The 13,348-nt window shown below is 52.8% G+C and overlaps 1 protein-coding gene across 2 annotated transcripts; it reads right to left on the minus strand.

The window, feature by feature from the left end:
- Positions 1-765: 765 nt before the first annotated feature.
- VPS4A (vacuolar protein sorting 4 homolog A) lies at positions 766-11,346 on the minus strand. Of its 2 annotated transcripts, none has more exons than XM_057533884.1 (11): positions 11,164-11,346; positions 7,477-7,588; positions 7,229-7,376; positions 5,894-5,952; positions 5,677-5,796; positions 4,907-5,063; positions 4,183-4,331; positions 3,737-3,818; positions 3,297-3,516; positions 2,101-2,241; positions 766-1,619 (listed from the first exon to the last, which is right to left on the minus strand). In XM_057533884.1, exons 1-11 carry the CDS (start codon positions 11,182-11,184, stop codon positions 1,518-1,520), a joined length of 1,311 nt encoding a protein of 436 aa, XP_057389867.1. In that variant the 5' UTR covers positions 11,185-11,346; the 3' UTR covers positions 766-1,517. The 2 variants fall into 2 exon arrangements, with proteins under 2 accessions (XP_057389867.1, XP_057389866.1); XM_057533883.1 differs by having other exon boundaries at positions 5,894-5,955; positions 11,164-11,345.
- Between the last annotated feature and the right edge of the window lie 2,002 nt (positions 11,347-13,348).

Genomic DNA, 13,348 nt, shown 5'->3' on the forward strand with positions numbered 1-13,348 from the left:
CAAAGAAACACCACAATGCAAAGCTAACAAGATCAAGAGGGGCCACATAATCAGTTCTGGACCATTCTGGTTGAAGATACAAAGGAAGAATGCTAGGTTTTGGAGGGGGAGGAGAGCTACAGCAACCGGATGCCAGGCTGCTTCTGCTGCCCCTCAGATAGCACTCCCAGGGCTGCTAGCTCTGGAGCCTTGACTCTCTCACTATCAGGAGTCACAGATTCAAATGGCCACAGGGGCTGGACAGGAAATGCAAAGGAGTGAGGCAGTCCAGGTGGGGACGGGTGGGCTGGAGACCACAGTCCCCCTACGAACAAGGCAGCCCCTGCTCAGCTGCAGCTGATAGGCTGCCCCATGGGGATTCAGGTCCAGCGTTCCCTAAACTACTGTTTCAGAAGCCAGAGATCTAAATTTTTATGTCAACTCTTGACTTTAAATGTTGGCAGCAGACCAAACCAAAGCACAACTGCAGGCCACGTCTGGCCCACAGGCTTCCCAGTTTGCAGCTCCTGATCTGGAGGCTGAACAACAAGAATCGCCCAGGTCCCTTTAACACCCCCACCACACTTCTGAGGCCTTGGGGGAAGAAAGGTCTCGTGAACCTGACTGGAGAACAGGCCCGGGAACTGCAGCAGCTGGTGACGTTCCAGTTTACTTGCTACTCCACTGAAAAGAAGAGAGCAGACACCAGAAGATCTTTCTAGTAGAAGCAAGTGTGGCCTTCAAAGAGCCCCAGACAAGAGTCAAAGATGAGATCACTCAGGTGGCTCAAGAAAGGAAAAGGATTTATTAGCCCATTTCCAGGACAGGGACCCGGGGGCAGTGGCCGGGTTCAGTGTTCTCACATTCAGAGGGAAGAAAAGGCAGCAGGGAAACCCGCCTGCCTTCACTCGTTCTCATCTATACAGCTTTGTGCTCACAAAAACCATCCTCTTCTCCTGCAGGGAGGACACAGGGCCCGGAGGGAGAGAATGGCTTGGCTTTACTCTTGGCCTTTACAGACAGAGCCTGGGCTGGGGACCCAGGGCATCAGCCATTCTGTTCACACGGAGCAAAACTTGGGTCTAGAAGGGATGGGCAGCGGGGCTCTGGCCAGCGATTCTGAAGGTCTGCTGCACCAAGCCCAAAGCACGGGCTGCTCCCTGCTCCTTGACGCTTCAGGCAGATTTTAACTTTATTTATAAACGACGAAAATCCAAGCAGCATTAATTTAGGGGAACAAAAAATGGTTTAAAAAAAAACCATGGAGGGGCAGGACAAGGAGGTGGTGAGCATCCAGAAGAGGAGGAGGAGGAAGCAGGAAGAGCCAGTATTCCACTGGGTGCCGAATGTGCTTCTGCGTCTCCGCGGCTGGGGAGGCCCTTCCTTCCTGCTCCCCCAGCTGATGGCCAGACAGCAGAGGGGACGCTGTAGTGACTTTAGGACAAGCCCTGGAGCCCTGTCTGGCCACTGACGTGGGGAGTACCATGGATTGACCCCAGTCAACTCCCACCTTCACCATCACGCATGTGAAGAAGGTTTTAACTCTCCTGTCCAAAGTCCTCTGAGAATTTCTTCACTTTCAGGAGGTCATCTGCATTCACGGTGGGCCGAGTGGTGGCCAAAGACCGGAGCATGTCCGACTGCAAAGACAAGTGCTTGCGGGTGAGGGAGGCTGGGCTCCAGGGCCTCAGCCTGCCTCAGTCTCAGCCCCATGCAGTCCAGGGTGGGAAGAGCCCTGCCTCCGAGGTCACCCCCCAGCCCCTAATGCAGAACTCCCGTTGCCTGGCTTCTGCCTGAAGGCCTCCTGGGACAGGGACGCTCCCCTCCTGAGGCGGCTCATGTCATTTCCAGACGGCCTACTTCCGGTTGAGAGAATCTAAGTTCCCATTATTTCTTAACTCGTGTGAGAAGCTCTTTCCTAACTGCACGCCCACCACACCAGGCCCAATGGCAAACACTTGCCTCACAGAACAGGCAAGACCAGGATAAGGAGAGGCCAAGAACAGTCAGATGAGAGGCTGCCTATGCAACTGCACCAAATCAAACCGTGCTGACATTTACTGGTTCCTTCTGTGTACAAAACAAGCTCTGTGTAGTCCTCTCTCCCAGCTGGCCACTTACCATGCAAACCACAGGCTCTAAGAGTTTGTCACTGGGGACATCCATCCAAGTCATCTCCATGGCCCCTGGGTCCCCTGGTGAGCATGGGGTCAGGAGGTCGTCGATCATAATGCTAGGGTTGGTGCGGGAAGGGCCACAGACCTGAAACCAAACAGGAGTTTGACTGGCTGGAGGGGTTGCCCCTTGGCATTTGGGGAAGGGGCAGGACGTCTCAGGTTTCTGAGTCCTGAGCAGAAGGTGATAGCATGGTATGAACAAATGCCTGGGTTTCTAGATCATCAGTCTGATCTGACTGATGGGCTCCTTCAAACCCTTGGGCTGGGCAGTCAGTGTGGCTCCAAGTCTGATTTCAGAGGTTCGTGATCAACATGCTATTCCAGCTACTATTCTCTGGAATCTCGATCTGTGGCCCAAATGCCTAGAAAGCTTCCTCTTCCTCACCAACTCCATCAAATCTCACCACAAGTGCAGTGACATCAAAATGTTTTTCCAACCGAAGGCTGTGTGCTCCATTGGCAACATCTCCCCAAATATCCCCAAAGCTCAATCCCTCCCATCCTTCAACTCTTGACTCAGTGTCACCCAGTATGGCCTATCCTTTAAGAGTGAAACCTACCCACACCCCCTCCAAACCTCAGAAACACCAGACCTCCCTCCCCGGCTCTGTCTTCCCCTCATCACCCTCTAAGAAATGAGTCGTTATTTTGTTTGTTTTCTGTCTCCCCCACTAGAAACGAGGCTCCTGTAGGGCAGGGATTTTTGTCTGCTGTGGTCACAAGTGTCTCCCCAACACCTAGAACAGTGCCAGGCATACAGTAGGACCCTCAGCGACACCTGACAAACATCTGCTGCGTGAATGGAGCTCCTCTTCATGGTGTGTGATTTTGTACCCATTGCTTTCAGACATGCAGCACGGTCTACCACGTGCATCAGCACAGTGCTGACTGCAGGGGTGGCAGAGGTGACAGTCACGGTGCCCTGTCCTCTAGCATCACACAATCTGAGATGGTCGCCCTCCAGCCAGAACTGCAGGGGAGGTGGAAGCAGGTGCAACCCCAGCCCCTGGAGTCAGAGAGCTCACCATGCACTTACCCTTGGCTCCCCAGGAGACCCAAAATGTGTCACCCAAGCAGCCAGAAAGCCAATATCCCCTTTCCTGTGACACTTTCTAAGCAATTCCTCGCTGGCCTGCTCACCTTTTTGAAGTGTGTTGCTGACTGTACTTTCCTCACGGGCTGCATGAGGGAATCCCGCACGATGATGCTGATATCTGCGCCCGAGTAGCCTTCCGTCTTCCGGGCCAGCTCGTGGATGTTGGCGTCTGTGAGGTTGTGAGGAGTGCTCCCCAGATGCAACCGGAACATCTGGGCACGGGCAGCCTCCTCCGGCAATGGGATATAAATTCGCTTTTCAAACCTAGAGAGCCAAGCACATGGCAGGACTTGAGAGCGGATGGCGGGATGGTCTCAATGGAGAGGCTCGGGGGGCCCTCCAGAAGCCGGCTTCACTAAGGGCTCTGCAGACATGGAGAAGCCGCCAGAGAAAGGGGGTCAGGATGCACCCCCTGCTGCCAGCAGCAGGCTGACCACGGCTGGAGACAGATCTCGGCCCCTGGCTCCTACTGGGGAAGACTCACCTCCTTCTAATGGCTGAATCCAAAACCCACGGGATGTTTGTGGCACCAAGCACCAGAGTCCCATCATTGTTATTCCCCACCCCTGTGGAGAAAGGGAAACACAGACGCCAACTCAACACCTGTAAGGATCAGTCAGAACCTGTAGGAAGGACCTCAGGGACTTTGCGTCCTGAACTGGAGCTGTCCCTGTGACACCACCGGCAGGGACCCGGCTGGCTTTACTTGGGTGAAGAGCCCTACGGCCCTGCCTGCCTTGGGAGGGGCGGAGAGGTGGCCAGCCAAGGCTGCAGTAACCTCTCCTCAATGAGAAGGAGCTAAGAATTGCTTCTCTGATATCCCCTCCACCGAATGGACAGTCAGATCCAGCCACAGCTAAATAATGACGCCCTAGGCTGGCTTTAGGGGGGGGACGAGGACCAGGGAGGGGACCCGGGACTGGCACACACCCTGCATCTGGACCAGGAACTCCGTTTTGATCCTTCGGGCGGCCTCACTCTCATTTTCGTTGCGGGATCCGCAGAGAGAATCCACCTCGTCGATGAAGATGATGGAGGGCTTGTGCTGCCTGGCCAGCTCAAACAGGTTCTTGACTAGCCTGTGAGGGTGAGACACAGGCTTGGGATCCAGACACCTGCACATATGCCCAGCCGGGGTCCCAGCACCACCTCTGCTCTCGCCCTTCCCTCGGAGAGGCTGAGACGACAGAAAAAATGGTGGTAACAAATCCTCTGGCAGCACTGCACCGAGAGGAAGAGCAAGCCTTGGCAACAACTTCAAATCCTGGTAGCCCCGTTCATCAGCTCTGGACTGAGGACAAGTCACTTCCCTTCCTCTCCGCCTCAGTTTGATCGTCTGCAAAATGCGAGCCGGTGTGGGGAATAAGTTAACTGTATAAAGTCCCCAACAGAGAACACTCAGCTGAAACCCAGTTACTGTGAGCGCCTTTCCCTTCCCTTCATGAGGACTCATGGCTCCCAAGTTCCCTTCCAGTCTCCGTTGGCTCTGTCAGGACCGTGTCCCACCTGACGAGCTAGCAAGATACACCTCTCCCGGCTACCCTTCCCTGCCACCCACAGTGGCTCCTCTGGGAGGTGATTCCAAGGGCAGGGAAGCTGGACCACGAGCAGCTGCCAGGGCTGCCAGGAGAGTGGAGCCTGGCGGCTGACTTACTTCTCACTCTCCCCCAACCACTTAGACATCAAGTCTGAGGAGGACACAGAGAAGAAGGTAGAGTTGTTGGCCTCCGTTGCCACTGCTTTGGCCAGGTAGGATTTCCCTGTGCCAGGGGGTCCAAAGAGCAGTATTCCCCGCCAAGGGGTACGCTTGCCTACGAGAAAGAATGAACTGAAGTAAGCTTCTTCCTGATTGGGGAAAGGGAACAAAAAAAAGCAGACGGGCCTTAGTCATGGTAAACACAGTCAGAAATGAAAAGTTCTACATGACAACTTTGCTCTAGGAGCAAAGGAGTAAAGGGAACTAAATCACCTGCCGAGGGCTTGATCCTAGCCCTGGCTCATGACCCCCAGGAGCTGGCAAAGTGACCCTGGCTGGCACTGGTTCCTGACCCTGCCTACCACTGAGATGGTCGAGTCAAAGTTCTAGCCACAGAAGTGTTTCTGACACTGGAGAGAAGCCAAGGAGTAGATGACCGTGATGAGCAGGCCCTGGGCCCTTGCCTGCTAAGGGCAAAAGGGAGCCGAGTCACCATCTGCCACCTGGACACCTTCATAGTGGGGGCCCTCAGCTGGCGGCCTCAGAAAGCTGATTTTTCTTTTTTCTTTTTTGGCCACGCCACGTGGCTTGTGGGATGTTAGTTCCCCGACCAGGGACTGACCCGGGGCCACAGCAGTGACAGTGCAGAGTCCTAACCACTGGACCGCCAGGGAATTCCCAGAAGCCTGATATTTTTGCATCTGGGCCTAAAGTGGCTCAACTCTTACCTGTGAACAAGTGTGGGAATTTAATTGGCAAAATGACAGCTTCTTTGAGGGCCTCCTTGGCCCCCTCCAGCCCGGCCACATCATTCCACCGAATGTTGGGCTTCTCCATCACGACAGCACCTGTAAGATGAGGGCAGAGCCTTCGACCTGGAGCCCGACTCACCAGGGGGTCCTTGCCACGTCCCCCTCCCGTCACCACAGGCCTCAAGCCTCTTACCCATCAGCTGTTCTTGCAATTTCTTTTTCTCTGGATTATCCCCTTCACTGTCACTATCGCTGCTGGGAAAGGAGACAGAAGATGACAGGCTGGAGCAAGAGGCAGTTGGCAAGGGGGCTCTCAGAGCAACGCCAGGCTCTGGCTGCCAGCCTGGTGCTAAAAAGATGCTTTCCCTGCTCAACAGTGGTGAGAGGCCCACAGACGGGCACCTCGGGGATGTTGGGGCCACACATCACCAGCACTCCCCTCTGCATCCTCCAGGAAACACTCTCATAACCCACCCTCGCTTCTTCATCAAGGGCATAAGAATCGCGGCATGTGTCCTCTCTAGAAGGCTGGTGAGGGACCTGTGCTTTGGCTGGACTTCAAGAGCAGCCAGGCAAGCACTTGGAGCTGTTACTGGCCTTTCACAGGGACTCAAAACAGGACGGCAAGTGGCTGTGCCTCCAGGGCCAATCCCTATTCGGACATAAGTAACTTGCCATCCTTAAAACTCTTCCAGCCCTCCTGGAGGTGCTTGCCCTCCTGCCCCTACCTCAGTGTGTCTCATACTCTGGGGAGTCTAAGCACAGGCGTGTCCTCTCCGTCCAGGAGCAGGGCCTCCCCCTCTGGGGAGGCAGCTGACACACCACCTTCCTCTCTCCTACTCCCCAGCTGGGCACCCTCCCCTCACCTCCAGGACACCACTGGCCTTTGTGCTCAAACCACAGATGGGAGGTGACAGGCTGTAGAGGGAACACTGGCTTTAAAGTCAGAAACAGAGGCCCCGGGTGTGGGTCCAGACTCCATCAAGTACCAGCTCTGTGGCCATCCCTGAACCTCTCTGAGTCTGCTGCCATATCTGTCAGATGAAGATGAGAATAACAGCAGCTGACATTTATTCGATCCTAACTGCGTTCCAAGCCCTCTTCTCAGGGACTTACCTGCATCATCTCACTTGCTCCTTAGAGCAACACTAGGAGGGAAGTCCCACTACCTTCCTCCTCCTACAGATGAGGAACCTGCAGGCCCAGGAGGGTCATGGCACTTGTCCAAGGTCACACGGCTAGGAAGTGGCAGAGCCAGGCTAGATCCTGAGAGTCTGGCTCCCCACCTTGCCCACAGCTTTTCAATACAGATCCAATGAGATGATGTATTGATAAATGGAAGTTTCCTGTAAAGTGCTTGACGAAGGCAGCTGCAGGTATTATCACTATTATGAATAGAATTTCCCAAAAGGAAGGTGCCGGGGAAGTCCACAGCAGCATCAGCACCAAGATGACGGCGACACAGGAAACAGACACCTGTTCGTGGGGGCTCTGGTCCCCACCAGGTCCTCCGCTCCTCCGTACTCACCCCTTGCTCTCACTCTGGTTCTCTTTGACTGGCTTCTTGCCATGCTTCTCTTTATTTCGTAAATAATCCTTCAGCTTCTCTGCCCGGTCGAGGTACTGCATGCACTTGGCTCGAATGCTCTCCTTGGCCTTGTCGCTGTGTGCCTCATCTGCAAAGAGGAACCACGTAGGGGCCCCTTCGAGCCCCCGTGTGCCCGCCCTCCTCTCGCAAGGGCTCTGCGGCTGGGGAGGACCCCATGTGGGACTCACATTTGATAGCGTGCAGGAAATACTCCACAGCATGCTGGTAGAGCCGGAGTGCCTCCTCGTAGTTCTTGGCTTTATCCTCTTCTGTGGCTTTTGTCACCAGATCAATGGCTTTCTGGAAAGGCAAAACATATAACCCAGTGCTTCCCAAGAGATCCAGAAAGCCCCTGGGTTCCAGGCAGCAGGAATACACTGATAAGAGATATTGTCAGGCCCGGGAATCTGTCAGTCACAGACCTTTATGTTGGCCTACTTGTCCAACATCAACTAGAAAGGCCCTGAAAGGAAGCTTTAAAACAACAGCCGTTCCTCTTCACAATACACTCATACAGTTAAAAGCAACCTCCTTCTCAGTCAAGCAGAAGCCTGATCAAATATCTCAGGTTAGGGCTCAAAGGGAGAGTTCACTTTCTATTTCACAGCTTTGGGGGAAAGAGAAATAGACCTGGACTGAGAGCCTGCAACAAGGCAAACCCCAGAACCAACTGATTGCTGTGCGGTTCAGCATGGAGGCCAGAAACTGCCTTTGACTTCATGGGCCAGAGAGGAGCCAGCCAGCTAGGAAAGTCCTCCATTGACACAAGAGTTTTTTTTTGTTTTTTTAAAGATTTATTTATTTATTTATTTATTTTTGGCTGTTTTGGGTCTTCGTTTCTGTGCGAGGGCTTTCTCTAGTTGCGGCAAGCGGGGGCCACTCTTCATCGCGGTGCGCGGGCCTCTCACTATCGCGGCCTCTCTTGTTGCGGAGCACAGGCTCCAGACGCGCAGGCTCAGTAGTTGTGGCTCACGGGCCTAGTTGCTCCGTGGCATGTGGGAGCGTCCCAGACCAGGGCTCGAACCCGTGTCCCCTGCATTGGCAGGCAGATTCTCAACCACTGCACCACCAGGGAAGCCCAGACCCAAGAGTTTTATGAGATGGACTTAAAGGGATCTCTGCTTCTTTCTACTGGCCCAACTCACTTCTCTAGGCTGAAAAGAGAAGATAGTTTCCCTAAAGTTGAGACCTAGGGAAGGGATGCTTAGACGTGTGATTCAATACACCAGTAGATCCAGGAGGAAAAGTGTGTGCTTACTCCAGAGGCATATATGAGCTGCCAGTGGAGGGGAGCGATCCTCTGGAACCTCCTAAGAACTCTGTGAGAGTCTCTGTAAACCTCTTAAACCCTGTAGGCCTGTACTCTGCACTGAACTTAAAGCATGCTGGATCTTTCAGGCAGCTGCCCCACAACTACATATCCAGTTTTAGAAACCACAGCTTTGCCAACCCGGGAAGCACTACCAGAATTATCCTCTGTAGGCTGATACAGCACTAGACACCAGGCAGGCAGAACCCACTGCATACACACAGTTCCGTCCACAGTGAACAATAAGCCTCCTGACCAGCTCTTGGCAGGGCCTGGGCATCTGTGCAGCCCTTTCTCATCTGAAAATAAGAAGTCTCAGAAAGACACAGGGAGTGCTACAGAACAAACAGACTGGGATAGATTAGGCCAGGCTGATGTTAAACAAACTCACCAGGTTGAAGAGATGAGGAAAGGTGAGTGTTGGCTACTATTTTCAAGCTTCAGCTCCCTACAATACTTACAAATAGATAATGGCTAGGCACCCTGAACCTTCCTGCATAATTAGTTTAACCACAAGCTTCACATGTTTACTCTCCTCCACGAGGCCCTTCCTCCAGATAGACATGAAAGGGGTGCTCCTATCACCAGTGGCTTCTAGTTTCCAGAACACACACCCCCAGTTCCTTGGACTTTTCCACTCTATACACTTTGCTTGGGTCTGTCCTTTTGACAGGGGGGTTCAGAATGATACTCCAGGTATGCCCATCCCCTCCCTCCTTCTAGATACTCTATTAATTAATGCACCTCAGAGTACATTCGGTTCTTCTGGCAACCATAAATAGTTTTTCACGTACAAGAGGACTGAGTTGCAACTTGGAGACGAACAGTTTTGCATAACAGGATGGAAAGGTGACAAAACTACCAGCCCTGCCAAATCTCTAGTAACAGGTGTGCCAAAGGATGAGGATGAAAGAAAAGGGTAACAAAGATGTGCTAACAGAGGAGGTGGCAAACTTTCTGTAAAGGACCAGAATGTAAATATTTTAGACTTTCCTGCCATACAATCTCTGTTGCAACTACTCAACTCTGCCTTTGTAGCCCCAAAGCAGCCACAGACAATATGTAAACGAATGAGCAGAGATGTGTTCCAATAAAACTTTATTTATAGATACTGAAATTTGAATTTCATGATTTTCACATATCATGAAATATCCCTTTTTTCAGACGCTTAAAAACGTAAAAACCTAGGACACGATGTTAAGTGAAAGAAGCCAGTCACACTGGACCACATATTATATAATTTCATTTATATGAAATGCCTGAAATACGGAAATGCACAGGGACAGAGAGTAGATTAGTGTTTGCCTAGGGTTAGGAGGAATAGAGGGACCGGGAGGGGGGATGTGTGACTGCTAAAGGGGCCAGGGTTTCTTTCTGGGGTGATGAAAGTGTTCTAAAAGTGATTGTGGTGATGGTTGCACAACTATGAATATACTAAAAGCACTGAACTGTACACTTTAAATAGGTGAATTGTATGGCATGTGAGTTATATCTTAATAAAGCTGTTCTTTTTAAAAAAGGAAAAAACATTCTTATCTCACAAGCCCAATAAAAACTGGGCAGGTGGGATCTGCAGGCCATGTTTGTCGACCCGTGTGATAACAGCTTCTGCTGGTGGATGGTGGGGCCTGGCTTTGGACTCCAGCAAATTCCTGGCTTAGCACTCCACTGTATTCCACGCCTCTGTTCCTCTCTTTTTGTCCACCTGGAGTAACCATCCCTCCTCCACCTCCGGGTATCTGCATGCCCCCCCATCCTTTGACCACCCAGCCAAATGCCTCTTCTTCCATGACCTCTTGCCCAACTCCCCCAAGCACTGTGTCTGTCATCACTTAATGAGCACTTAGTATGTAACCGACACTGTGTTAAGAATGCTTTACCTGACTTAATCTAGAGCCACTGTCACAACAACCCTATACAGGGTATTACCCCACTTTACTGACGTAAAACCCGAGATTCCAAGATCAGCTAACGAGCGCCCAAGGTCACATGCTAGTGAGTGGCAGAGCCGAGATTCAAACTCCGGTCTGAGGCAAAACAGTTTCTGTTTTCCGGCCCAGCAAAGGCCGGCAGCACCTGGAGGATGGGTCAGTCATGCATCCAGGTGGCGCCACCCCAGCACCACCCGACGCGATCTAGGGAATGAATGAAGGGTCTTTGGCCGAGAAGAGGAAATCGGAGACCGTGGAAGGAGCGGGGGTTTGTTCGAAGGGAAGCAGGAGGAGGAGGAGGGGAAGCCAGCGGCCCGACCGCGGGCCCGAGCTTCCCGGGTGTCGCTTGTGAGGCCCGGGTGAGGCTGATCCCCATGGCAGTCCCGGGGCGCCGGCTACACGTAGCGGCCTCGGGGCTCTGCGCGGCCGAGGGAGCCGGGCATTCTGGACGGGAGGCGACCCTCGGCTGCGAGCGCGAGAAAAGAGAAACAGGCGGAGGCGACGACAGGGCGACGGGGCGAGGGCGCGAGGCCGGGGCTCCGAGGAGGCCGCCCGCCCGCCCGGTCGCAGGCCCCGCCGCGCCTCCTTCGGCCTCCTCAAGCCGGGCCGGGCCGGGCCGCGCCGCGCCGAGGTACCTGGAGGGTTGACGTTGTCATTTCATCTCCTGGGTCCGCCCCACACCCCGCGGCGCTGCTTGCGGCCTCGGTCCGGCCCCGAGAGCCGAGGAGCTGGTCCGGCGCGGGGAGCCCGGCGGGTCGGCGCTGGGCGCGGGTAGGGTGGCCGCTTGCAGGGGAGCCGAGTCCGAGGGCGAGCGAGTAGCGCGGCCCAGAGCGGTCGGGCCCGAGCAGCGCGGCTGCCCCCCGGCGGCCACAACCGGCACTGCAGGCGCCGCTCCCCGCCGTGGCTGTGGGACTAGGGCCCGGACGGGGCAAGGGGCGTGTCGGGGGTGGGGCGGGACTGGGAACCCGAGGGGGCGGGGCCAGAAGCAGAACGGAATGGAATCCTCAAGTCCTGGATCCCACGTTGAATAAAACAGCACCTATTGGACAGTTTTTACTCGCACAATAAGCCTGACTTCCCAGAGCTTTGGGTTCCTGATGTTTAATAGGGTATAATAATAATTAGTATCTACCTTGCCTACCTTTCGGAGAAAATGAATGAGCTAGCTAATGTAAACAGTGTACACCACACTGGGGCTCAGTCCCTGGTAACGGTTATTATGATGCCGGTGGCTCTGTCTGAAGCCAATTCTGTTTTCCTTTATACTACTTTTCTCCTTAGGAAAGTGATTTTCTTAGGCCTCCAAAGCTGGGGGCTCTACCCAGGTGAACTTAAGCAGAGCAGATTGGTTGTTCACATTCATTGAGTTCAGCATGTTTAAAAAACCAATAGGAAGGATCTAGCAAAGAAAGCTAGTCAACGGGAATAGGACCAAAGCCTAGGTGGGTGGACTGGCTGCAGACATTACAGTGGGAGCAGAGAAGATAGATGCCTACCTAGGCTGGCCAGAAGATAACAAGAAGTTGGGAGAGTACCTTTGGATGAATTCTGTTTTCTTGGTTCTTGGTGAATTAGAAGGAAAGAGAATCTGCTGAGAGAGAGGGAGAGAAGGTAGAAGGCCTGGGGTGTGAGGAGAGTAAGGATGGTTTGAAATCATTTCAAGTGAACTGTGTTAAGGGCAAACCTGGTAAAGGGTGGCAACTTCTATAAATGAATAGAGATGACAATTTGCTTTGGATTTTTCTCCCCGGTACTCAGCCGCTCGAGTGCGTGTTCATCCATGAGGTTGCCATGAAGATAGAGCAGCAAGGGAATTCACAGGTTTGGTGAGTGTGGTACTGCAATGGAATCAGAGCCAGGTAAGGTGGGAAGTGAATAGGGAGAAAGTAAAAGTGTCAGTGGACTAATTGAGGACTCCAAAGATTGAAGGATAGTCACAGTGGGAACACACTGGAGAGGGATGCTTCAGTTTTTAATTTTGGAAATGGCTCTGTTTCAGGTATAACACAGTCGAGGGGCTACCATGGGAGCTGGAGGATGGGTAAGATGGAGCAAAGGGGCCATGATCACACATGGGGAGTTCAAGGAACCAAAAGGCCCGGGTGCTGAGCATCCCTGTGGACACTGGAGTCAGGATAATGGCAGGAGTGGCAGGACAAGGCCTTTGAGGAGTCTGGGTGAGATGAGGAGGCAGACGCCCTCCAAATCATGGCTTCTCAGCCTCTACCCTGAAACACTGCTCTTTTAGACACTGATGGCTGAGTGGGGAGGCTTTCATTTGATGTCTGGCACCAATGATGTTATGTTATAGTCACTATACTTTTGCATCATTGAGAGCTCAGGGCTGGGGCTTTTCCAGGGGCCTGGCACAAGACAGATACTCAATATCTGCTGGAAGAACTAATAATTAACTAAAGAATTAATAAGCAAACAAAAGAGAGGGACCTAACTGGTGGATAAACGTGAAACAGAGCAACTGAGAACATATTAACTCCACTTATTTGATAGGCTGTTCCGGCTGGAAGACAGAATTAAAATGAAAAGTCCCTACAATTAGAGAGGTTTGTATTAGCCTTCTAGGCCTGCCATAACAAGATACCACAGGGTGGCTTAAACAATAGAAATATATTTTCTCACAGTTCTGGAGGCTAGAAGTTCAAGATGAAGGTGCTAGCAGGGTTGGTTGGTTTCTTCTGAGGCCTCTTTCCTAGGCTTGCACTTGGCCACGCTTTTGCTGTGTCCTCAGAGTCTTTCCTCTGTTCACATGAGCCATGGTATCTCTTTGTCCAAATTTCCTCTTCTTATAAGGACACCAGTCAG

The sequence above is a fragment of the Balaenoptera acutorostrata genome, chromosome 19 (genome assembly GCF_949987535.1).
Source record: "Balaenoptera acutorostrata chromosome 19, mBalAcu1.1, whole genome shotgun sequence".
Classification (NCBI taxonomy): Eukaryota; Metazoa; Chordata; class Mammalia; order Artiodactyla; family Balaenopteridae; genus Balaenoptera; species Balaenoptera acutorostrata.